A 19,916-nucleotide genomic window follows, 5' to 3' on the forward strand; every position below is an offset into this window, starting at 1 on the left:
GCACCCAAAAAAGATTTAACAGGTTGTGAACACTACATAGGTTAGTAAGTTAACCTGGCCATCCTCTTTTTTCTAACTAGCATTGCGCATCTCGCAGGGTAGCCTGGGTGGTTCTGTTTTTGAAGCCTTCTGCATACAGTAGTCACCGACACATCCATGCCTGCCTCCTGAATGGGGGTTTGTGATCGGTTGGACAGGTGTTTGCGGGATTTTCTTCATTAAGGAGATAATTCTATGGTTATGAACTGTAGAGGTCTTCCTTGGCCTACCATGCCCTTTGGATTACTGAGCTCACCAGTTCTCTTTCTTCTTAATGATGATCCAAACAATTTATTTTGGTAAGCCTAACGTTTGGCCTGTGTCTCTGACCATTGTATTTCTATTTTCTCAGCCTCATAACGGCTTCCTTGATTTTCATTGGCACAACGCTGGTCCTCATGTTGACAAAGGCAATAACGGACTGCAAAGGCAATCAAAAGCCGAGAATCAAGATTAGATACTGAAAGTTCTCTTATACCTACACCGATTAACACTCCTGACTGATCAGTAACACATGTGAAGCCATTTGTCCCAAACATTATGGTGCCCTGAAATGGGGGGGGGGGGTAAAAAGTGCTGTAATTCCAACATATATAAAAAATAATCCTTAACCCTTTGATGAGTAGGTTTCCTGGAACGTTTTAGTCTCCATTGCTTTCGATTATTAATGATTGTTAGGTTAGCACTGGAATGTTCAGTTAATGCATGTCCATATTTCTGATCTCCAATAAAAGCAGAGAATCTAAACTTTAACCACAAGAAAAGTCAAGTCAAGAAAAAATATGTCTTTGTCCGCTCACTGTATTTACAGATGGAAAATTGGGTGTAAACAAGAGGATCACACAGACAGAAAAGAGCACAGGAACATACTGAATGCACACCACATTCCTTCCGGTAGGTTAGGAGGATAACAAATCTGGTGTAAATTCAAACCCCACCAATATTGATAAATGTGCAGCAAGCCATGTCATGGTGCGTAAATCCCATGAACAGTTCTTTATTTGCTGGACAAAGTATAAAATGGGCAAATAACTGAAGTGAAAAATATCTCTTCTATTGCACAACAAAATACAGGACTACTGAGACTGCATGCTAACTACACTAACTGCAGCCCGCTGGCAAAATCCAGCGCCATGTGAAGGGTTGTTGAACAATAATAAATGACTCTGTGTCGAAAACAGGCCCTGTAATAAAAGCTGCTATGAAGATTGAGTGCCTCGGATTAAACGGCACAGAGCCCGTGCAGTGCAATGAAGTGACGCGGCACGTTGCTTTACCTGCGAAAGCAGTGCAGCTCATCCTGAGTGAGCCAGCCTGCCCTGCCCGCCGCCCGGGATGCCGCCGCGCCTCCTCTCTCCTCCTCTTCATCCTGCTCCTCCTCCTCCTCTCCCTCGGGCTCCTCTCCGTCGCCGTCGCGGGCCCAGCGCTTCCTCTTCTGGCCGCGCCCGGCCCTGAGCTCGCCCTGCACCACGGCCTCGATCACGTCCCACACGGTGTCGCCCCCCCCTCCTCCCGCCCGGTCCCTGTGCGGAGGGGGGGGCTCGTCTGGGGGCGGAGGCGACGGGGACGGGGGAGGGGAGGGCAGGGGGTACTTGCGGGGGCGCCCGGGGCGCCTCTTCACCACGTTGTTGCCGGTGCGAGCCTGCCGCTGCAGCTTCTTGGCCTTGAGGATCTTGTTGACGTGGTCCAGGCTGCGCTTGGTGGACAGGACCCTGCCGGCGGAGTGCGGGTGGGGGTGGGGTGAGGGCGGGTCGTCCAGGCAGCAGGGCTGGGGGACGCGGGCGGAGGGGCTGGCCTGCCTCTCCCGGCTGTGGGGCCTCCCGGGGCCCTGGCCCCCTCCCCCGGGGGTGTCGTGGCTGCAGTGCGTATGCCGGACTGCGTAGTGCGGGTGCGGGTGCGAGTGCAGGTGTTGCTGCCCGAGCTGGGAGTGCTGGTGTCCCACCTCCAGACACTCGGGGGCGATAGAGCGCGAGCCACGTGTCTGTACGCCCACTGTAGAGGAAGAAAGAAAAGCCAACATTAAAATGCAGCTGGGGGGGGGGGGGGGGGGTTTGGGGGGCTTAACAAATCGGACACTGTACCTTAACCTGAGTAATTAAGAGTTACTTTGTGTCCCAGTCTGTGTGTGTCAGCATTACATGAAACCCAATCTGAAACATTAACTGACTGGCATATGTGTAACCAACTGGACTGATGCAATACATTCACTAGCACATGATGTAACAGCGGCTGTCTTGCAGCTGCTGCGTTTCTCTTTTTAACAAAGAACCTGCTCAGTGTGGGACTGGGAATTCCCTGTGAAACAGTGACTATTACAGTTATTCACCAGGACACGCTGCAAGAATATACAGCTGTGTCGATGAACCATTACGACAAGAAAGAGAAAGAAGAAAATGAGAAGGCCACTGCCTGTAAATAGAGGCTCGGAGACCTGAAATGAGCAAGAGAGTGTCCCGCCCTGCTGGCCTTCTCCTCTGGTAATCCCCCACAAACATAAATACCCCCACATCTATAACACAGCACACCCAGGAATGCTCCAAAAATACATACATATAATCACGCACAACATGCATACATACAGCACATACAGCGCCATAAACGCAATATAAACACAAACTGTAGTGCGTACTGTGACGGGCGGGCTGCATATGTTTTCAAGGTGGAGCGCACAGGTGTAACTGGAGAATTACCAAACAAACACGCGCTGAAATTCTAGACACGCTGCATCTAATGCGAAAACACGCAGACAACGGGACACTGCGACGCCCCGGCGGACCCTTTGCGTGGCGTAGGCGCGCGTACGCGCGATCCGTGGCCCAGCTCCGTCTCCCGCGAAAAACATGGCCTAGATCACGCCGCTATTTAGGTTGCCTCGCTCGGACTGTTAGTCAGTGCGCCTGACGTGTTCCACTTCCCGGATACTGGGCCATTTTAGCAAGAACAGCAAGTTCCCTCCGTAGCAGGGCTGCCCGGCTCTGCGGGTTTGTCATCGCCCCTAACACGGCGAGCCTCATTCCACAGCTAGAGATCGTGTTGAGGTGCCAATTAGCAGAATCAGGCATGCCAAATTGGGCTTGAAACCTACGGGACGGTGGAGCCGCAGGAACAGGGTTGGGCAGCCGCGCTCTCGAAGGAGCAGATACGGCAGCACGGAGAACTATGGAGGGATGGGCCGAGGTCTGGGGGCACACGTGCATCTGGTTAGTCAGCGTCTCCCCCTGCCAAACGTCTTCCTTCACGAAATAACATCCCTCCCTCTCTTGCCCTCCATTTCTCCTTCCATCCCTGCTCTGATCCTTTCCGGCCGGTCTTTACTCCGCTCTCAGTGAGTGTCCTCATGACACAACGCCCCTCTCACACGCACATCCCCGAGCCACAAACGACATGGCTCAGGCAGCAAGAGCAGTCGTCTCATTGGCTCAGGCGGTAAGAGCAGTCGTCTCATTGGCTCAGGCAGTAAGAGCAGTCGTCTCATTGGCTCAGGCAGTAAGAGCAGTCGTCTGGCAGTCGGAGGGTTGCCGGTTCGATCCCCCGCCCGGGCTGTGTCGAAGCGTCCCTGAGCAAAACACCTAACCCCCAAAATGCTCCTGACGAGCTGGTCGGGGCCGTGCATGGCAGCCAATCGCCGTCGGTGTGTGAGTGTGTGTATGAATGGGTGAATGGAGAAGCATCAATTGTACAGCGCTTTGGATAAAGGCGCTATATAAATGCCTGCCATTTACACAGCAGCGTTGGTCAGGCCGACTGCTGCGTGCCAGCGAACTGAGAGCAAACTCGCACATGCATGAGCACACACGCTACAGTCCTCACAAGGGAGCCTGAATTCCTGCTAGTTGTGCTGGCACTGGTGCTAAATAATACGTGAGTAAGCAAATCTGTGGGTGAGAAAAGCAAATGGCAGTTACTGAACAAGGAAACGTGCCTCTGCGTAACAGTTAATTTGCCTTGAATGCACTTCAAAGAAATGCACTTTGCATTTCAAATCTTTAACTTCAGCAGTTCAGCATGAAGGACACACTAACAAGGATTGGGGTTCAGTGCAGTACTACAGTATCCAGGGGGCTGCTGGAGTGAAAACAATGACCACCAGTAAGAATGGCAGTGAGATTATTCACCATTCCCACTTTTGGTGAGCGCATGAGTAAGTGCGATAAAATAATCAAACTGACAAGCCTGACAAGCTTTAGTTGAAATAGTCAGTGGCAGGGGCAAACCGAAGACCAGAGCATACTGTGTATGAATGTTTCTGACTGCTTCCGACTGAAGCCCATCACCCCTCAGTTCCTCTCCCCACACATTAATTCTCTCTCGCTCCCTCTTTCCAGACACATTCACCCTCTTATTTTCTCTGTGCACAAACATTCTCACATTCATCTTATCTCTCTCTATCCCCTTACTTTTCTCTATCCCCCTTAATGCGTTTCACCACCATTCATCCGCCAGTGTGTTTTTGTCAATCCCCTTCTGTGTTCCCCGAGCACAGGAGTCCGTTCCCTGGCCGAAGCTTTTCCTACCCTCTCCCCCTCAGTCTGTGACCGGGGGATGACCCCGTGTCCTTAGCTGTAATCCCATACTCAACTGGGATTACACCTATTGACTGGGCCACTGTGAGCATGCTACGCTACGCTACAATACATTATGCGCTGCACACAGCTCAGGCACCCACGCTATTGATCCTGCACGTGGGCTCCCTCCTTACGCACTGCTCTTAGTGACTCTGTGACCTACTCGCCGACAGTGATAAAGCCTGACTGGAAACCTTACAAACGGCCGCAATTTAACGACCAATTCATTTACCACTCAATTTAGCATGAACGCAGCCTAAGCTGGTATAGACACACGGTGTCGCACACATACACACAACGCAAACCGGGCAGCCCACTTCCATCAAGGCAACATTTCACAATGATTGCAGTCACCACAAATTATGTAATCCAGGGAACATGACATCTTATACTTACCGATGGCAGATGGAATAATGCAAATCAATTCACTGCGCTATGGCATACAGTAATATCATATGGATTACTTGATTAGTAATGTCAGCTCAGTAATTTATATTGATAAATTTGGTTTGCCTAACTATCCATCTCAGTAGGATGAAACCCCGCCCCCTCCTCACCGGTGTCTCTCCTCTCTGCGGATGGCGGCCGATCGCTCCTCAGTCCAGCGAAGCTCCTGGCGCTGGCCGTGCTCCCGCCCCTCCTGCCCCTACCCCCCGCGGGGGCAGTCCGGCTCAGGGCGGTGGCGAACAGGTTGGTGTGGTGGGCGGGGGGTGAGTGCGCAGACACCGGTGGGGGTGTGTGAGGCTCCTCTTCGTCGCTGTCCGAGCCCCCCGCGGCATCCGCCGCTTGCCCCCCAGCGAAGGTGTCCTGGTTGGGGTTGGAGTTCTGGGACAGGTTGGCGTAGTCCGATTCGGGGCTCCCCCTCCTCAGCCAGGGCTCCAAGTGCGAGTGCCCCCTGACCCCCCCGGCCGACGACAGATACGAGGGTCCCAGGCAGGACAGAGGGGTGTCCTTATGTTTGTACCTCTCCGCTGAGGATGAGGAGGAAGAGGAAGGCGAATTGGCCGCGGCGGCAGTCGCCGGATTGGAAGCGTTGGCGGCGGCAGCGGGGTCCTTTCCGTACCGGTAGCGCCGAAGAGAGTCCATCATCCCCCCAGCAGCTCCGGCCATCGCCCTGCTGGCCGACAGCCTGCCTCCGGGGGCCCCTCCCTCGGCCGCGCCCTCCTCGTCCCGCCGCTCGCGGTGCTTGTGCCGGTGTTTGTGTTTGTGCTCGTGGAGCCAGCCGTACGACAGCTCGGGGGGCATGGCGGGGTAGAGCACGGGGGACCTGCCCCCTCCCAGAAACTCCTGCCTGAGAAGCTTGTGCTTCTTCTTGTGGAACTTGGCCGGGTTGAGCAGGAGGTGTGGGGGGTGGTGGTGCACGTACGAGGGCGGAGGGGGCGGCGGGAACCCGGGGGAGTGGTGCGCGTGCGGCGGAGGGGGGTGGGGCTGAGGGTGGTGCGGGTGGGGGTAGAGGGCCGCGGCCGGGGGGTACCCTCGGTAATAGCTCAGCCCGAGGGGGGCAGAGGAGTAGGGCACGCTGTAGGAGGGGTGGTAGAAGCCGGCTCCCGACAGGGGGAATCCGAGCCCGTGGACGAACGGGACCTCAGCCATGGCCTCGCGCAGCTTGGGCGGTCGACCGCGCTTCTTCTTCAGGTCCGGCTTGCGGACGTAGTGCAGGGAGTCGCACGGGTAGGCCGGGTGCGGGGAGTAGTACCCGCTGAAGTTGATCCTGAAGATGGTGGGGAGGAGGTCTCGGTGCAGGTAGTGATGTGGGGGAGGGTGACCGCTGCTTCCCATGCTGCTGCCCCCACCCATGCCTGTCCCTCCTGTCACGCCGCCAGCCCCCGTGCCCCCCAGCCCTAACCCGCTGCCCATCCCCGCTCCCGAGCTCCGGTGGGCTATCCGGATCTGGCTCAGCCGGATGATGAGCTCCTCCAGCTCGGCCAGGAAGTCCGGGTCCTGCCTGCGGGACCGCAGCTGCAGGTACTTCTTCTTGCGCTTGCGCTTCTGCCGCTTCAGCTTGTCGTACCCGGGGCAGTTGTGACCGCGGCGCTTGCACTTATGCTTGTGCTTCTCCTTGTGGCCCACCAGCGCCGATGGCGGGGGCGGCGCGTGGTTCCGGCAGGGATCGGGCGACGTCCCAAGGCCCAGGGGGGAGGGAGAGGGCGAGGGGTGGTCTAGCAGCGCCGAGGTAGAGTGCCTTCGTCGCCCCCGAGGACTGACCCCCAGGCCCACCCCTGTGACTGGTCCCACCACCCCGGCCATCGCCATGCCCACTGGCATTCCCTGGGCAATGCCCACAATCCCCACCCCTCCTTTCTCCCCCCGGTCGGAGGTGCTGTTGTTATCTGTGCCTATGCCGCTGTCGCTAGGCACCGTCTCCTCGCTGTGCGACTCGCTGACGGGTGAGGGCGTGGCCTCCTTCAGCTCGCTCAGGTGCGCGGGCGAGGTAGGCAGCAGCGGCGGAGGAGGGGACAGCTTGCGGTAATGGTACTGATGGCGGTAGTGGGGGTGGTGATGGCCGCGGCACGAGGACTTCTTCAGCAGCGACCCCAGGGGTGCGAGTGGGCGGGGAGAGAGGCCTGGGGAGGAGGGCGGAGGGAGGGGGAAGGCATGGTGGGCGTGGTGGACGTGGCTGCAGTGGGGGTGCGGCGTGAAGTGCACGGCGCCCGGTTCCACAAAGCCAGCGTCGCTGATGGGACTCTGGGCCCTGCTGGACTGGGACAGAGTTGGGGAGGGAAAGACCTCCGACGAGGATAACTGCTGCTGAGAATGGAGGGACTGGGATGGGTGGAGGTGGAGGGGCGAGGCAGAGGCCGGGGAGAGGAAGGGTTCGGGGGGAGCAGCAGGGGCATTGGCAGAGGCATTAGTCAAAGCTTTCGGCTTCCGCCCCCTCCTTTTGCCCATGTATATCGTCCCTTTCTTGCTGACGTTAATTTGCGGCCCCAGTTTGCCTCCGAACGAGGCAGCCAGGGACGATAAGGACTGCGTCGCAGCTGCAACTGTCCCAATCACGCTTCCGCCCGGCACCCGAGAGGACTCCGCCTCGTCTCTGGCCCCGCCTCCGGCCCCGGGGCCCAGCAGGATCTGGTTCAGGAGCCTCTTGCGCTTCTTAGTCTTCATCTTGTTGATCTTGTGAATGATGGTTCTCATCATGAGCTGCCCATTGCCCTTCTTGCGGAAATGCCTGTCCCCTTGTCCCTCCCCCACTGTAAACCCGCCCCCTCCCTGCTCCTCAGGGGCTAGAGTCGGGGGCTGGGTCTCCTGAGGCAGGGTGGGGGGCAAGCGTTTGGGGCGGCCGCGCTTTCTGGGCAAGGGCTTGGGAGGATTCAAGTCCACTTCTGGGTGCAAGACTGGAGGATCCTCCTCTTTGGATTTGAGCAGAGAGTACACCTTGGATGGGGGTAATTTCAGAGGGCGGCGAGGGACAGGGGCGTCCAGCCGGGGCATCTTGGATTTGGGGCGGCCCCTCTTCCTGGGAGGATTTTGGAGAAGCTGGGAGGCAGCGGGGGGAACCCGATTTGGGTTAGGGGGCCGCCCCACCGGTCTGGGCTTATGTGGTGGAGAAGGCAAGGCAGTGGGTGGCGATAAGGGGGTTTTGCGCAATTTAGGAGTCTGTTGCTCGGCATAATTAGTGGTGGCAATCGAGGGGGCCTCCTTGCCCTGCGTCACTTTGTGTGTCCGATTAACCACCCGCGTCCAACGGGGGCGGCGCCCCTTTCGTTTCTTCAGGGGCTTACAGTCCTGCTCCGGGGGGGAGCTGGGGGGAGAGCTGGGCGCACTGTTTGGGCACGGGGCGGGACTGCCGGAGGTGGGCGGATGGGTAGGGGAGGCAGTCTCGTGTCTCGTGGAATCTAAAGGGGCCGCTGCACTGGGACCTCTGTCCCGACTCGGGCTGGGCTTGGCAGGGCTGGCGGTCTTCCTGCTCTGCCCGCTAGAAGACATTAGTGTCCCTTTAGTGCTGCTCTCCTGCCTGGCAGGTCCTGAGGGAGGGGGGCATTTGTTCAGGCTCAGGTCCCTGGGACCTTCTTTGTCTCTATCTCGTTCCCGTTCCCTGTCGCCACCCTCCGATTGGCCAGGACCTCCCTTCGACAGGCTGCCAGGGGAGGTTGCCGGGCCACGTCTACCATCTGGAGCCCCCCCTGCCCTCTGATCCGACGGAGGCGTGGGTGGAGGGGCGGGCAGAGGTGGGCAGGTGAGATGCGTCTGCTGTTTGATGCTGTTGCTGGTTGTGGTGGCGGAGCCGTTAGCCCCGTTTGAGCTTGTAGTGCTACCGTTACTGCTGTTTCCACCCTTGCCTTCACTGCCCGTCTCCTCCTTCTTAGGAGGGGTAGAGAACTTCTCCAGAACGCTGTCCCTGTGTCGGGGGCGGCCGGGGGGCCGGGAGACGGGAGTGGGAGGGTGGGGCGGCTGGGGGTTGGAAGGCGGAGAGGATGCTGCTGCTCTGTTTGGCGGCAGAGGCTCTGGCCGCGATGGGCTCGGAGAAACGACAGCCGCACTTGCGTTCGCACTGCTGAGGATGGCCGTGGAGGGGGTTTTGCGGATCTTGGCCTTAGTGGATTTGGAGGGGGGGCAGGTAGCAATGAGCTGGGCCAGTTTCTCTGTGACTGTGGGCGCCCCCCCATTTAGGATGCCCCGGTCCTTCTCCCTCTGGCCGTCGCCATGCGGGGACTGTGGCCTTCTGGAGGCTCCTTCGGTATTGCAGTCCTGTGTTGAGGGGGGTGGGGGTGGGGGTGTGGGGGAAGAGGAAGGGGGCCGATTGGTTGGGGGAGAGGGGCTCTTCTTTCCAGGACGGGGCAGTTTGACGTCTGTATCAGAGCGGTGAAGGTTCACTGGTCTCTCCGCTGAGGTGTCTGATTTCACCTCTGACTTCCGAGCCAATTTTGGGGGACCCTGTTGAGAAAAATGGAGATATTTAATATTTGCCAATTCCATGAATGCAAATATAAATTCTGTCTCATTCAAACTGGTGAGGCTTGAGTAATGAGTTTAATTTGTGAAATGAAAATAATACATTACTTGTATTACCTCTTGGATTCACTAAACATGGTGACTTAAAACTTTCTTAAGGCAGAGCAAGATGTGCTCCTCAGTGCTCCCCTTCAGTGCATTTCAAGTTTTTCATGTGTTCAGTTATCCATCACAAACAACTAATACAAGCAAAGAGGGAGAAGATATAAATAGATGAAAGATGAAACTATATCAGAAACATGGAGGATAACAGGCCCCTCTTTATGCACAGTATTAAATTAGCAATTGAAGGCCATTGTATTCTCTTGCTGTTCAGCTGCTATTTATTACATAAGAATATAACCCCATTTGTCAATGACAGATAAGTGAATGAAAGGCACACAGACAGATGTAGTGACTTCTCCATGCTACTCAATAGCATTACCAGGGTCAGAGAGAGGACAGCGGAAAGGCAAATGGGGAGGGGGTGGGGCGAGAGAGAGGACACAGTGACACAGAAACAGAGGAGAGAGGGGGGGAGAAGGGGAGAGGGGGAGAGGAGGGAGGTAGGGAGAGAGAGAGACGAAGAGAGAAATACAGAGAGAGAGAGTGAGAAAAGCACGTGCTAGCGACATGGGTGATGACACGTAAAGAGGGGGAAAAAAACTAAGGTGAAGAGAGCAATAAATACAGAAGAGAAATGGGCAGAAAGACAGAGAGGGGTAAAAATAGAAAGGTAGGGAAAGAGAACCATTGCCATTGGTGGCTATAAATTGCTACCAAGAGAGACCCAGAAGCGAGACAGTTCGTGCTCGGTCCTTCACTTTGAGCACACTGTCGACGGCTATTCTGCACCTCCAGCACAATCTATGACAGGATCGCTGTGAATGCTTATGTCCGCAGGGCTGAAATGGATCAAACTCTTATGAGGTGAGACATCCACAGAGGAGCGAAGGAGGCTCTCCTTACCCTCTTGCTGGGCGTGCTCCCAGTGACAGGGGTGGGAGGGGGGGGCGAGGCAGGAGGAGCAGGTGGCGGAGGTGGAGGTGGAGTTGGGGGAGCAGCCGTGGGGGGAGGGGGCGGGGGCGGGTTAGTGCTGGGGGTCAGAGCTGGGCTCCTCTCCCTGTCTCTGTCTCTGTCTTTGTCGTGGGAGGGGCTGTTCACGTGGTTACTAGCCGCGCCCCCGCGGCTGCCCCGCCCGCCCCGGCCCTGTCTGACGGAGGTCCGGATGGCCGGCCGGCACACGTAGTTCTCCAGGATCTTGGGCGGCTTCTTCATGCGTTTGGCCTGCAGGCCGATCTTGAGCTTGACGTTGCCCTCTGAGAAGGTCGTCTCCGTGACCGAAAACTGCTGCTGGTCCCCGCCGGGTCCGTTCCCGCCGGCGGGGGCCTCCGGTGCGCCTCCTTCTCTCTCCTTCTCCCGTTTCTCCTCCTCGTTTTTCCCACCCCCTCCCTCCTTGTCCGACTCCCCGGGAGGGGTGACGGCGGGGAGGGGGGGAGGTGTGGCTGGCCCCCCCTGAGTTCTCTGATCCATCAGAGATGTGGGGGGGGTGGTGTGTGGGGCGGGGGGCACAGTTTTTAGGGAAGGCTGAAGGGCCAGGGAGAAGGGGACCAGGGAAAAGGGGAGGGGGACTGGGGGCAGTCAGAAAAACGATCCCGCTTGAGTGGCTGTCCTTCAGTCCAGCTTCAACCGACCTGTCTTCTGTCTCCCTCTTTCCGGCTGCAGGGGAAGAGAAGATGGAGGAGGGAACACAAGTGGAAGCAAAAAGTTAGATCAATTTAGCTCATTTTTAAAATAAAACCGCATGACTCTGCAAAAAGACAAGCCCGATATAATAACACCACTTCAGCAGCTGTTACAGCAGTGGGAGTTGCATATTTCACTCAAAAAAAACACTACAAACTAGTGCAAACTACAGCCAGCTACCACACAGTAAAATGCCCAGTGTTAAATCAAGCTATTACAGAGTACATATGGTCCTAACGGGACTCATATGTACTCTGTTAGTGTTAAATTAACACTGGACATTTCACTGTGCGCTGCCTCGGTATAAACAGGACCATGAAAATGCAGTGCATGAATACAGGCAGTTTCATCCAATATAAGAGACAATGATGGACGCAGTATTCATTACGCAAACGCAATCAGCGCTGCAGAGGCCTGTTGTTGCCCATTCCACACTAACAGCGAGAGCACTGCAGCACAGCGGAGCAGAAACAGAGCGGCACTATAAACCTGATATCGCAGTAACTGCCGAGCACATAGTGCACCAGAGTTTTAATCCGGGTCCTCCGAGACTGCCCATAAAACACATCATCCGCTTCTAAAGACTGCTGAGCAATTTCGGCTGGGTCATCCCAGCAGGTGCTTTCCACACAGTGAAGTCATTTGGAGATAATTCAGCACAATGACCTCAGCGCATTGGGTCCTCGGGGGGCGGTTGGGATCCGCCGTTGCCTGGCAGACTAGGCCGGGAGACGCGCACGGCGGGTCTGGAGCAGAAGGCCGTTAATGTAGCGGCGCGGCCCGTCTGATTAACGGCGGCCGGCGCGGAAGCTGAACGGGAATCTGGGATCTTTCTCTCGTGTGTCCCACGCCTACTCTTCCGCATTTACTACAATCACTCACTCCCTCACAAATACCACGCTCCCTCCCTCTCTTTCTCTCCATCAATCTCCCCCCCCCACCTACGTTTCTCTACACGCTCCCTCTCTCCTTCGCTTCGGAACTTTTTCTGCTGATCCCCCTCTCTTTCGCTCCCTGTTGCCCCCTCTCTCTCCCATTCTCCCTCTCTCTCTGGGAGCCACCCTGAAGAGTCAAACTAAAGGCGCTGTGTTCCTGCTTATGTAAACCACATTTTCCTTCCCCCTCTCCCTCTTGCTTCAGCCCCGTATTTGATCCCTTCCTTTCTGTTCGCTCCACAGAGGCGCATTAGCAATCCAAATCACAAGTAATAGACTTGAGCCTTTCGGCAAAGCCAGACCGAGAATCTTAAAATTCCTAAAAAGTCAAACGAGCTTCTCGTGGGCCCAAGAGTGAACTGCCATTAATGTGACATTACAATGGTAACACAAACCAACAATAGCATTCACTCACGACGGTAATGCTTTGCATAACTCGCTCTCTCTCACTCTCTCCTCTTTCTCACTCTCTCTCGCTCTCTCCGCTGACCGCCACACAGCACTGCCAAAATAAACACCTTCCCTTCTCTCGCAGTCACTCTCCCTTTCTAACAAAGCACGCCCTCTCTGTCTTTCATTCTTTCCCTCTCTCCTGAGACACACTTCTCCTTCTCTTTGTTCATCCGTCTTTCCGCGCATTCTCGCTCTCTCGTTCCCAGGGCCTGTGGTCCTGGAGTTTACTCCTTTTTCGAGGAGCTTTCTGGTTATGCGCCCTTCTTCCCCAGAGCTCTCGCACTATCTAACAGCCCGGGCAGACAGCCGACCCTGAGAGCTCTGCACGGCTGCAGCAGGGGAACACGGCCACCGATCGACAAGATCGTTCAAGTGTAAATACAGTGGGCACACGGATAAAGCGCTTCGATTGACCTGGCCAGAAGGAGGCCCTGGTTATAAGGAATTTGTAAACAGAAGGGAGACTTCAACTGTGAAATCCTAGGGATGATCAGATGGTTTCACTCCTCATTTTTGAACAGTTTGTGTGCCAGTTTCCCAAAAAACAAACACTTACTACCGTACTGCACCGGAGCCGTTATCAGGGCATGCACAGTGGCAGCTTGACGGACTCGTACCACTGTCCGTTGACATACTAATTGACAGATAAAAAGGCCTTCTGACAGACCATCGATGGGTTGACAGACCGCAAGACGAGATTACCCAAACACTTGTGGCAGTGATGAGCCACAGAGATGAAAACCGGGCTGATTGATGCATGTATCGACTGACGTGCCTTCTTAACAGACAGGCCGATATGCCACAGACAAGCAGCCCCATACCGCCCACCTTCTGCCAACTCGGCCCTAATGCAAGGCAACGCAGCAGAGAAGCAGGGGCAGCGAGAGATACGCAACTCATAAGCAGCGAGGAAAGGGACATAAATAAACACAGGTGCATGCGATCCAAAAAAAGGAGCGTGGACAGGAAGGAACAATCACTGACAGAAACTGTCCAAAACCGCAGTACAAAGAGCTATAATTAACAGAGCCATCAGGAAAGCTGACAGAGCCCAAAATCCCAAGAGCAGACTGACTTAGTTAGTGCCCAAGCAACACAAACAGAGAGAGGGAGAGGGAGAGGGAGAGGGAGAGAGAGAGAGAGAGAGAGAGAGAGAGAGAGCGAGAGAGAGAGAGAGAGAGAGGGGGAGAGAGGGGGAGAGAGGGAGAAGAACAAGAGGGGGAGAGAGAGGGGGAGGGAGGGAGAAAGAGAGGGAGAGGGAGGGAGAAAGAGAGGGAGAGAAAGGGAGAAAGAGGGCGAGTGAGAGAGAGAAAGAGAGAGAGGGAGAGGGAGAGAGAGCACAGATGCTAGAGGAGGAATCCGGTGCAGTGAGGAAATAGTAAACAAGCAGCGTAGCACCCCCTCCTCTCCCTCTCCCTCCTCCTCTGCACACATACTGATAAATTCACCTACGCCACTAAATCCCTCACAATTGCTCAGAACTGAACAGAGCCAAGCTCGCATTAATCACTGGCAGTTACAGTACAGCAGAGCCACTAACAGATGTTGGAACTTCTTGGTTTTATCATCACTCATATTTATGTCCATGCTGTTGCTGTTACCACTGTTTTTAAAAACAGAATATAAAATGGTTTTTGTTTAGGTACAAATGCTATTGCTATAATTTTCATAATAACTACCATGCAATTGATGCCAGCAGTCTTAGTCCAGGATGGCTGTTGTCCTCGGTTTAAATCACTATGGATTTTATCACTATTAGCTACTATCAGTGTCACCAACCTAATTCCTTACACAAGCGCTATAAACCTTTACTGCTACTGCTTTACTACTACCTGGCAGCACGTGGCAAAATAAAAGTCTTTATAACACAATTAAATCATTTGCAATGCTATATAAGTAACTTACTCTTAGGTACTCGTTCATTTACGTTGTCGCTCAACTGTACGCGTATTGAACCACGCTGAAGTAAGGTTACTTGAGGCGCATCCTGTTTTGCGATGTTATCTACATGTTTTAGCACGTGTCAGTATATATTTGTAAACCGTGTCTAAGGCGAACAAGAACACTGAATACATGATCCATACGAACGCACAAAAAATTAATAAAGTGAACCACGCCAAACCCTCCTGCCTCTGGTACTGCTGTTAGGTCAAAAGCGTGGTCGTATAATAACTGTACACAATGCACCACCCATAGTCCTGCTTTGGTCTCTGACCGCAGTTGTACCACAGACTATTGACAACATCAGGCTTGCTTCTTAACTAACGTCAATTGCTGTAAATGGGCGGTTGTCACAAACAGATTAATTTAGTTAACCGTGATTTAAAGAGAACGTTATGTTACGTTACGTTAGCATGGCAAAAATCATGGAAGACGACGAGAAATCTGATATTGCTACTTTGCTACTTTCATACTGTAATCTAATTTATGGATTACTATAGCCTACAATTATGACGTTTGATACCTTAGCTATATTCATTCATTTGTGGATTAAATGAATAACGCAACAATATAAATGCACAACCATATAAAGTTGAATGTAATTAGCCTTCTCTCGAACAGATAAGTCCTAAAGAAGCCTGGTTAAAACAACAAAACGTAAACACTAAAACATGGTCTCCGTTTCTTCTCATCCTCAGGCTAGCACATGTCGTAATGTGTATTTGTTTTGGAGGGAACAGAGGTCCTTATTCATAATTGACTACAATGTATATGGAGACGTCTGCAAAGACAGAAATAGCCAATACTGCAACATCGAATAAAACAATTTGACAGTAGAGCCAGCTCATAAAAACGTTGAGATAAAAACCATTTGGAAATGTTATGAAATTGGGATATCTGGCCACTCACCAAGGTGCGAGTCCAAAGACGGTGTTCACATCATTTGGATTGAAATCCACCCTTCTTGCGTATTAACATGGTGAAGAATGTATTTTATGTCCCGTCAATTTTTGCAGATTCAAAATGTCAAAATTATCGGAACAGTCTCAATCTGAGAAAGCAATGAACTCTGATGGCTCCGGATATGGAAAAAAGAATATAGCTATGTATGCGTATGGATAATGACAGCTATTTATAATGAAAATGAAACCTATAATAAAAAAAACAACTAGCTGGCTACCCCCACAACCTTGACATAGAATACGACCACCGTTAGACCTCGGGGTAGTGAAGGGTTCGGCCACGCACACATTCCAAAAAACGTCGTCGAAACAGAAAAATACAAATAGGCATTCCCCTAAAAAAGCAGGTCGTTAAGACAACGTGAAATTTGTTCAGTATTGTTATATTGTCATAAAAAACTATTATTAAAGCAAAAAAACAAGTCGTTATAATTGCCTTAAGATACAATATATCGTGGTGTGCGCTCCTGTGCGCTCACTAGATAGCTAGCTGCAATTCATTGAGTGATTTGCCAGAATAGCTACCTAGCTATATCGCTGATGTTTATTTTGTATCTTTCGCAGTAACCTAGCGGAGTACACTGTATCAATTTCTCATGCTGGCGTAGTTGGTTTGCTACGTTAAGTTCACTATGTGAGCCTCTATGTGCCAGTCTACACCGTTTCGTATTCTAGCTAGCTAGCTAGGTGGCTAGCAAATAGTACCATGCTATTGCATTTTGTTATTTTATAGCTCACTGCTACTAGCTTACTAGCTACAATATATTTATGCGTGAATAGCTAATGTGTGCAGCTCACAAACAAACTAGTCACACAAAAATACACTCTTAGTTTTATAATCGCTGAAAACGGTTACGGTTTTCTTGATGGTTTAAAATATTAATAATAATGATGACGATAATAATAATAATAAAAATATAACAATATTAAAAACACGAAGTGACAACAAAATGGCGGCGACGTCGTTGAATCAACTGAGTTCCGAAATGGATCTCTCCTCGCTTTCTCTGTCTCCTTCTCCCTTTTCTTTCTCTCCCAGCGGTCGCTGTCCTTGTATTTCCCTCTTCGCAAAACAGTCTTTCTGGGCTTCCTTTATCGGAGCCGAGCCGAGTCAGGTCGGACTGGGCCTCATTCACAAAACCGGGCCTCCATGTCAGTTGAGCCCGTATCAATTCTGTCAGTAAAACACGGGCATTCTCACAGAAACACGGAGGGAGGGAGAGAGGGGGAGGAGAAGAGGCGAGGGAGGGAGGGAGAGGGGGAGATACAGTATGGGTCTTTCTCGTTCGTTCCTTCCGTTTTACATTTAGCTACTTATTTTTTATATTTATTATTCATGTTCTCCCATTGGATCACGTGCAGAGTGCGCATTCTGTTATTAAGATATGAGCTATTGCAGCCTAGGCCATAAGCTACTCAACTGACAAAGGGGACGTTAATTGAAGTCGCCTAATTTGGGATAAATTGATTTAATTGGCATCCCATCAATTGCACACCACGAACCCAACGGTCATGTTTACTAGGCTATACTGTAAAATATGTAGGTCCGTTGGGAGCTGTGATTTGGGTCCGTAAAATAGACCAAGAAACCGCGTAATATTTGTGTTTTCATTGGTCGTTATGCGACTTGCTCTACGTTTTCATTGGTGTACACTATAATAGTGCCGGGAAATTCATAGTTACAGTATGGAAAGCGCAACGCATGTGTTCTCTTTTGAGGCGTAAAAATCGAATCCATAAAAACACATGGTAGAACAGATTCATTTATTACAGATGTATAAATATATAAGCCCATTTAATACATTTCCCTGGCCAGTAGCTAGATAATTCTGAGATACGTCAGAGTGAATGAGAACTGATAGGCAATGTATCGCAAGCAGCTGGGTCTATCAGCGCAGGTGTCTGCAACATGAAGTATAAGAACATATTGTTCAGTGCAGGGGGGAGGGGGTTATATCGCCACAGCTGTGTGGTCTTCAATTTCCACAAAGCTGAGAAGCTCAAAGACCTGTTTGAAGGAATAAAGCATGAATATTTATTGTCATTTTATATTCTTCCTATACAATCCTGTCCAAAAGAGGGGTCCTCCTGTCATATGAGTATAGAAGTAACTGTAATGTTATTATTATTGTGGCATTGAAATAACATGGATGTGACACATTTGGCAGTTTGGGGGATAATTAATGGCCAGGTCAGGTCAGTGTTGTTCGTGATTTAGCTGTGATTCATATAACTCTGTATTCTGTTTTTATCCCTAGCCCTGGGCCTCTCCTATTAAGCCAGTACACAATGTTTATATCATTGGACAATGGGCATAAGTATTTAAAGAAAAGTACAGAAAAGGAACATTTTTAAATGGTTGGCATTTATATAGTGCCTTGATACAATTGATGCTTCTCATTCACCCATTTATACACACCAACGGCGATTGGCTATAAGGCACCAACTAGCTCATCAAGAGCATTTGGGAGTTTGGTGTCTTGCTCAGGGGCACTTCGACACACCTGGGGCGGGATCGAACCGGCAGCCCTCCAACTGCCAGATGACTGCTCTTACCGCCTGAGCTGTAGGGTTATATCAAATCCAATAAGTTGATAGAATTTCTATCAGCTGTCATTTGTACAGCACAGACAACTCATCATGGTGCCAGCACAGTTGTTATTTGAACTGTGAACTGCATTTTATTTTGCCCCAGTTCAGCCACCGCAAGCCAGGGTCCCCCTCTGGGTTCCTCCCATTACTTCTTCCCACGGGTGGGTTTCTATAGCCATTGTAAGTGTTTTTCTTCCCACTGGGGAAGAAATTTCTCACTTAAACATTTGGTTTTTGCCCAATTTTCTTTTCTGTTCCCCGTGCCTTTGTCAGAGTGTATGTAAAAAAACACTGTACAATACTTTTCAATTAACATATACTTATATTCTTATGTATATTCTTATGCAAGAACTTAATTCCTCTGACACAGACATTATGTTCTACAACATCCATCCATCCATCCATTATCTGAACCCGCTTATCCTGATCAGGGTCGCAGGGGGCTGGAGCCTATCCCAGCATACATTGGGCGAAAGGCAGGAATACACCCTGGACAGGTCGCCAGTCTATCGCAGGGCACACACACCATTCACTCACACACTCATACCTACGGGCAATTTAGACTCTCCAATCAGCCTAACGTGCATGTCTTTGGACTGTGGGAGGAAACCGGAGTACCCGGAGGAAACCCACGCAGACACGGGGAGAACATGCAAACTCCGCACAGAGAGGCCCCGGCCGACGGGGATTCGAACCCAGGACCTCCTTGCTGTGAGGCGGCAGTGCTACCCACTGCACCATCCGTGCCGCCTGTTCTACAACAGTTCATCATTATTATATTATTATCCTATGATTTGGAAACATATTGTGCAAACTGGATACCTAACATAGACCAATTCTGTTAAAAATAGACCAAGTTTCCAAGTAGCTAAAACACAGACTATAAATTGTAAATTAATATTAGATGTGAGAATTGTCATACATAAATTATGTTTCCTTCGGAATTATTTCCAGCTAAAACTCTGGCTCTTGGTACAGTTTAGTTGGCAAGGTGTACCCCGTGTCATTGCGTGAGTAAGAATAAACCTTCGGTCACTAAACACCTGCAGCAATATGCACCAAGTGTGGGCCTGTACCAGAGATCTGCTATCCAGGTCCTGAAGAGTCACAGGCTCTGCTGGTTTCTCTGCTCTGATCACTTTGAGTAGTTGATTACAGTTAACTCACTTCATCCAGTTACTTGGGGTCTGAGCTGGGTGCTGATTTCAAGGTGAAAACAAAAACCAGTAGAGCTTGCAGCAGAATTTCAGACTCCTGGTTTATCCTCTGACAATGGCACGTTTAAGCATAGTGGACTGCCCAAGCAAAATAATAAGATTCAGTGAAGGATGCCTATGCTGGTCTGTGCTCTCCTAAATTAAGCAGGATGTTGTAGGGATTCTTCCCAACTGGATGAGGATCGTCTGGGCCCCAGAAAAGGTCCAGGGAATAAATTATGTCCCCTCAACAGGTGGCACTCCCCATAAATCCTGATGATGGCTTGGGGAAATAGCATAATGGACAAGGAATGGACACAATATGATATGCCAAAATTAAGATAATATGATAGTATCATGTCAATTTTTTTAAATCATGACTTTGAATTCCATAATTCTGATTCTGTATTCTATTGACATCTACTGAAGCCAAGATACGGAATTTGCCAAAACAACATAGCTTCAAATGTGAGGACCAATAAAAACGCACGTCTTTACGCGGTTCCTAAACCTGTCAAACAAGCGGAGCTCATATCCAGTACTCACATTGGTCAC

The 19,916-nt window shown here is 51.4% G+C and overlaps 1 protein-coding gene across 1 annotated transcript in view; it reads right to left on the minus strand.

The window, feature by feature from the left end:
* Window positions 1-16,777, minus strand: part of LOC133123957 (histone-lysine N-methyltransferase ASH1L-like) — a 37,656-nt gene extending 20,879 nt beyond the window's left edge. Inside the window, exons 1-4 of the mRNA XM_061234705.1 lie at window positions 15,521-16,777; window positions 10,506-11,255; window positions 5,162-9,479; window positions 1,317-2,031 (exon numbers count right to left, since the gene is read on the minus strand). Of these exons, the coding sequence (XP_061090689.1) occupies window positions 1,317-2,031; window positions 5,162-9,479; window positions 10,506-11,069 (5,597 nt within the window). The 5' untranslated portion in view covers window positions 11,070-11,255; window positions 15,521-16,777. The remainder of the gene's footprint in view (window positions 1-1,316; window positions 2,032-5,161; window positions 9,480-10,505; window positions 11,256-15,520) is intronic.
* Between the last annotated feature and the right edge of the window lie 3,139 nt (window positions 16,778-19,916).

This window comes from Conger conger, chromosome 1, assembly GCF_963514075.1.
Source record: "Conger conger chromosome 1, fConCon1.1, whole genome shotgun sequence".
Lineage (NCBI taxonomy): Eukaryota > Metazoa > Chordata > Actinopteri > Anguilliformes > Congridae > Conger > Conger conger.